The sequence below is a fragment of the Astyanax mexicanus genome, chromosome 3 (assembly GCF_023375975.1).
Source record: "Astyanax mexicanus isolate ESR-SI-001 chromosome 3, AstMex3_surface, whole genome shotgun sequence".
NCBI lineage: Eukaryota > Metazoa > Chordata > Actinopteri > Characiformes > Acestrorhamphidae > Astyanax > Astyanax mexicanus.
In genome coordinates this window covers 5,966,501-5,972,500 of record NC_064410.1, presented here as the reverse complement: position 1 = coordinate 5,972,500, position 6,000 = coordinate 5,966,501, and the positions used below count along the sequence as shown (strand labels likewise).

Here is a 6,000-nt window from a genome sequence, read left to right as displayed (position 1 = left end):
TCTATTCATATTATAATACAGTAAAAATAATCTAGTCTGCCAGACCTAAACCACACATAATACAGGTAAAGACCAGCACTTATAAAAAAAAATGAATCATGATTTTAAGATTTTAAGAAGATTGACACCACTAATATAAATATATTTTAGTGTTTTTGTGCATTTCAAGTAAATAAAACAAAATCGTAAGCATATAGTTTCCATTAATCTATTGAGCAATCAAGTATATATTTCCTTTAAGAACCGAAAGCTAGTAGAATACAATAATTTTACGAACACATTTTTAAATAATGCACAAAATCAGGTTTATTACAGTTATCGGCAAGCTAACAGAAATTATTGGGAATTAATCTTTAGGCGGGGAGCAGCACAAGTAATGCTGTTGTTTTTACCACAAACATGTTTTTGTTCTAACAAGATCTATGGTGAGAGCAAGAGCATGAGATTACTCATGTCAGCTGTTAAATAAATATGTTGTTTGAGAATAATCAATCACTTTTTGAATTTTTTTGGTTACATTTAAGAAAAAAGTATTAGAAAAAGCGTGTGTGTGTGTGTGTGTGTGTGTGTGTGTTTGTGTAGACAGGCAGCACTCACTGCAGCAGGGCCTTGGTCTTGCGTGTGGGGTCGTCAGGACGGAAGTTTTTATACTCCTCCACCTCCTTCTCCAGAGACAGCAGCTGAGACTGCAGCTTACTGCGCAGACCTGGCAACGTGTCCCGAATGTGATTGGTCAGTTGCTGCCAGAGAGAGAGAAAGAGACGCATGAGGTAAAATGATGATATATAAAATAATAAATTAAAAGATAAAAAAGGGGGGGTGTGGTCAGTGAGGTCAGACCTGATTGAGGGTCTTCTGCAGGTGCGGCGTTCCCATTCGCTCAGCTATGTGTCTGTAAGCTGGATGAGACAGGAAGAACTTCCGCTCGGCGGCCAGAGCAGCTCGGATATCCTTCCGACCGTCAATGTCCTTCTGACTTCTGTTCACCACTCCAATGTAGCCTAGTGTACACACACGCACACACACACACACACACACACACACACACACACACACACACACACACACACACACACACACACACACACACACAGATTACACACTCCACTAGGTGCTTCACTACTATATTGCTTCATTCTTCTGTGTGTGTGTGTGTGTGTGTGTAAGTAAAAGTAAATCTGTAAATGTGTGTTTATTGTTGTGTGTGTTTTCTGTGTCCCACCTCTACGCAGGGGGAGGAGCTTGTTCTCCAGGATGTCTCGAGCATCCGTGCCCTCGTCCATCAGGTCCAGTTTTGTGATCACGCCGATAGTGCGCAGTCCTGGAGGAAAAACACAAATCACATACCAGTTAAGAGAGCTGAGAGTCTTAGCCATCAAGAATCTCTGACTACAATACCCAGCATGCATTACAGATATAGTGGCTAAATCAATACAGACATACAGCTCTGGAAAAAATTAAGACACCACTTTAGTTTCTGAATCAGTTTCTTTAATTCTGCTATTTACATGTAAATGTAATATACTTAATATACTTAATATACAATATATATATATAATGATCTCCAACGACTCTGCTGGCTCTGTATGCTCAGTCGGATTGGCAGTTGTAAACTTAAACATTTGCAGAATGTTGAAAACTATTGTGTCTTTTAAAGGCTTAGCTCAGAAGATTGAGTATGAGAACACTAACTAGATACCCCTCTTGAACATCACTCATCCCAGTAGAGCATCAGAACACTAACCAGATAACCCTATTGAGAGTACATCACTCATCCCAGTAGAGCATCAGAACACTAACCAGATAACCCTATTGAGAGTACATCACTCATCCCAGTACAGTATCAGAACACTAACCAGATAACCCTATTGAGAGTACATCACTCATCCCAGTACAGTATCAGAACACTAACCAGATAACCCTATTGAGAGTACATCACTCATCCCAGTACAGTATCAGAACACTAACCAGATAACCCTATTGAGAGAACATCACTCATCCCAGTACAGTATCAGAACACTAACCAGATAACCCTATTGAGAGTACATCACTCATCCCAGTACAGTATCAGAACACTAACCAGATAACCCTATTGAGAGTACATCACTCAGCCCAGCACAGTGAGCATCAGTATTATAACCAGATAACCCTATTAAGAGCGCATCCCTCAGCCCAGTACAGTGAGTATCAGTACCATAACCAGATAACCCTATTGAGAGTACATCACTCAGGGGAGTACAATAAGTATCAGGAAACTAACCAGATAACCCTATTGAGAGTACATCACTCAGCCCAGAACAGTGAGTATCAGTACCATAACCAGATAACCCTATTAAGAGCGCATCCCTCAGCCCAGTACAGTGAATATCAGAACAAAGCAGAGTTAATGAAAATCAATAATTGAAGTTGAATTGATAGTTGAAAAGCTAAAGGAATCCAGATCAAAGCAATAGTTCTGTACAGGAATTTCCTCTTCACTCAATTCGACGGCATTTTTTAATATGATTAATTCCAAAACGTAAAGTACATTTCATCTCGTCAGACATTACCAAAGCTGTGCACAATGATGTATGAGCAAGGGTACTTGGTAAAAGCTTAATGTAGCATCCTGCCCCACCCACAATCGGTGTCTGTGATCGACCAATCATACTGAAAGAAGATTGGCAATCAGAATCAGCCGTGAAACACTGATTGGTTCATCACTAATTGAAAAGAAGAAAAAAAAACACTCAAAATTCAGATGTATTTGAACTCTTAGGCTATGATGCATCACCATGGTGTGTGTGTGTGTGTGCGTGTGTGTGTGTGTTCAGCAATAAACACTCTCCTGCTGTTCTAGAGCAGGGCAATCAGGATGGATACAATCTCCCACACAATCACCTTCAGTATTTCACTGTCTGCACGTGAAATCCATCCATTTCTAAAGGCTTTTAGAGCACCATCCACTTCATGATTTATGGAGATCATTACTATACTGCCACGTGCAATAGCTGCATCCTGTTATCGGCTGAAAATATAAATGAGGACCTACACTACCAACCAAAAGCTTGGACATCCCTTCTTATTCATTTTTTTAAATGAATGATTTTTAAATGAATACTGAAGTGATCCAGACTATGAAGGAACACATAAGGAATCATGTAGTAACTTAAAAGTGTTAAACAAACCAACATACTCTTATCTGTGGTGCTGTTAACTTGGGGTTTCTGAGGCTGGTAACTCTGATGAACTTATCCTGTACAACAGAGGTAACTCTTGCATTTCCTTTCCTGGGACGGTCCTAATGAGGGCCAGTTTCATCATGTTTTTGCTGGTTATTGCGGCTGCACTTGAGGATAATTTCAAATACCTTCATTTCTAAATGTTTTTATCCTTTTAATTAATTTTTGTCTTTTTTACTTAGTTGAGTAGTTCTAGCTTCTCATAACATGGATTAGAACATTACTCAAATAGAGCTATTCTTCACTGTATACCTGTAACTCTACCTCTTCACTACTTTACAAGTGATGCTCTCAAACACTTTATTAAGAGGCAAGAAATTCAAGTAATTATTAACTCTTGACGAGTTCAGCACAGCTGTTAACTGAAGTCCTAAATTCCAAGTGACTCTACCTCAAAAAATCTAAAGCCAAGATCTGCAAAACTGTTTAATCTAAGCAAGAGGAGCTACTTTTTCTTAAAGTATCTAAAATATAAAACATATTCTGGTTTGTTTAACAGCAAATCCAACACAGGTGGGGTTCATTACCCTGAGGGTCCACCTCCTTGGCGATCTTCAGGGCGTCTGAGTTGGCCAGGTCAGTGTTGGCTGGTGTAACAGCCAGGATCAGACAGCTTTCCTTGGTGATGAACTGCATCAGCATGTCTCTAATCTGGTGCTCGATGTCATGGGGCTGGTCGCCGACGGCAACCTTGGTCATCCCTGGCAGGTCAATGAGAGTCAGATTCAAAACTGCGGGAGAGAGAAAGAGAAAATAGTTATTAATATTATAATAATAGTAGTACTAGTAGTACATAATATCTATTACTGCTAATACTAGTGTTCTATCTTTACACTGTTTTCACACTGCAGTTTGGTGAATGCACTAAAGAACTTTACTACATAGTATTGCTGTTTCTAAATGAATATGAATTACTTTTCTTTGCATTATTTGAGGACTAAAAGCACTGCATCTTTCTCATTACTTTTCTTTTCTACTTCTCAATGTCTGAAAACACAGGTGTATCTAAAAAGAATAGATGTATCACAAACAGATTGATCTATTTTAAGCATTTTTTTATTATTTTTTATTATCGTTGATTATTATGGCTTACAGACAATGAAAACCCAAAAATCTGTATCTCAGAAAATGTAAATATTATATAAGACCAAATGGTACCTTTGGCAGTGTGGGCAGGAAAACAAATTCATTTTCCAGCAGGACTTGGCACACTGCCCACACTGCCAAAAGTACCAACTGGTCCTATACAATATTCTAATTTTCTGAAACACTGATTTTTGGGTTTTCACTGTCTGTAAGTCATAATAAAATAAAAGAAATAAACGATTAAAATAGATCACTCTGTGTGTAATACATCTATATAATATATGTGTTTCACATTTTTAACTGAAATACTGAAATAAAGTATTTTGTCAATAATATTGACAAATAATGATAATGATAATTCTGCAGGGGTCTTTTTTTTTTCTCCAAAGTATAAAAGTTTCATTCTATTCCAACAACTGTCATTTGGTACATTTGTTTTTGTCAATGTGTATATATATATGTATATATATATATATATATACATATATATATATATATATATATATATATGTATATATATTGTGGCGTGAGGAGGCGGGGGAGTTGTGGGTCCGCCCCACGCCAGAGCGCAAAGCCATGCCTGTCTCGGCTGGCCCGCATGAGGGCTGATTGAGCCGCCAGTTGAGACAGGCATAAAAACTCTGCCTCAGCTCACACTCGGGAAAGACTTGGACTTGGGAGGAGTGAGCTGAGGCCGCCCGGACCTTTAAAAACCACTAAAGTAATTCTACGGACTCTAGAGCCCCATTGGGCCGAGTTATGGTTGTTTAAGTTTGTTTTTGGGTGTGGTGGAGGGCATTTGAAATAAAAGGTGCGTTTTGAGTTCATTTACTCCCCGTGTCTGTGTTGTCTGTGTGCTTCCTCCTTCTGGGTCACAGTGGTCACGCCCCCTACCCCAGGGGCCTACCACAATATATATATACATGTATATATATATATATATAAAGTTGTGTGTTACCATTAGGGGAGTAGACTCTCAGGTTGATGGGAATGGGAGAGATGCCCTTATTGGTGCCTGTGATCCGGTCCGTCTCCGCCTCGATCTCCGACCGAACCTCGTCAAAGTCCACAAACTTCTTCCCCTTACAGTGTAAAAACTCGGCATACTCTACACACAAAAACACAGACACACCGTTTGTACTAGAACCAATATTTTGAGTAGGGCTGTGTATTGAACAAAACTTAAAATAAATATTACAAAACAATATAATCCAATCTTAATACATCATAGTATAAAAAATACTATCATAGTATAAAAAATACATTTATAAAATATACACAGAGTACAACATTGCTATTGAGGGGTCATGGTTTGAAAAAACACACTAAACGAACCAATGTCCCAATCTTTACATGAAAATTTTTGATATTTAAAAATCAATATTGTGTTTATATTTAATATATTACCGTTTTTTTCCCACTATAAGGTGCATCGGATTATAAGGCGCACATTATGCGACACTAGTAAGGAACAGGGGTGTCAACATGTTTTTCTTCTAATTTAGCAGGTCTTGCCGCTGGGTTGTGGTGGTGGGTAACTAACTAAAGCTAAGCTAAGTAAGTTCTTTAAAAAAAAAAAAATAAAACATTTTCTTTTAAAGTCAAACAAGCGCTGTATGTCTCTCCACAAAGAAGTCTCTCCTGAAAACTGTTTATTTGGGTAAGTAAAGCACTTCCATGCATTTACAGTAAG

At 38.3% G+C, this 6,000-nt stretch overlaps 1 protein-coding gene across 7 annotated transcripts in view; it reads right to left on the bottom strand.

Annotated features, from left to right (window-relative positions):
- dnm2a (dynamin 2a) overlaps positions 1–6,000 on the bottom strand; it is an 82,356-nt gene that overhangs the window by 53,844 nt on the left and 22,512 nt on the right. For all 7 annotated transcript variants that reach the window (XM_022668018.2, XM_049475755.1, XM_022668020.2 and 4 more), the window contains exons 3-7: positions 5,266–5,415; positions 3,749–3,952; positions 1,223–1,321; positions 841–1,001; positions 598–740 (exon numbers count right to left, since the gene is read on the bottom strand). In XM_022668018.2, the coding sequence (XP_022523739.2) occupies positions 598–740; positions 841–1,001; positions 1,223–1,321; positions 3,749–3,952; positions 5,266–5,415 (757 nt within the window). The remainder of the gene's footprint in view (positions 1–597; positions 741–840; positions 1,002–1,222; positions 1,322–3,748; positions 3,953–5,265; positions 5,416–6,000) is intronic.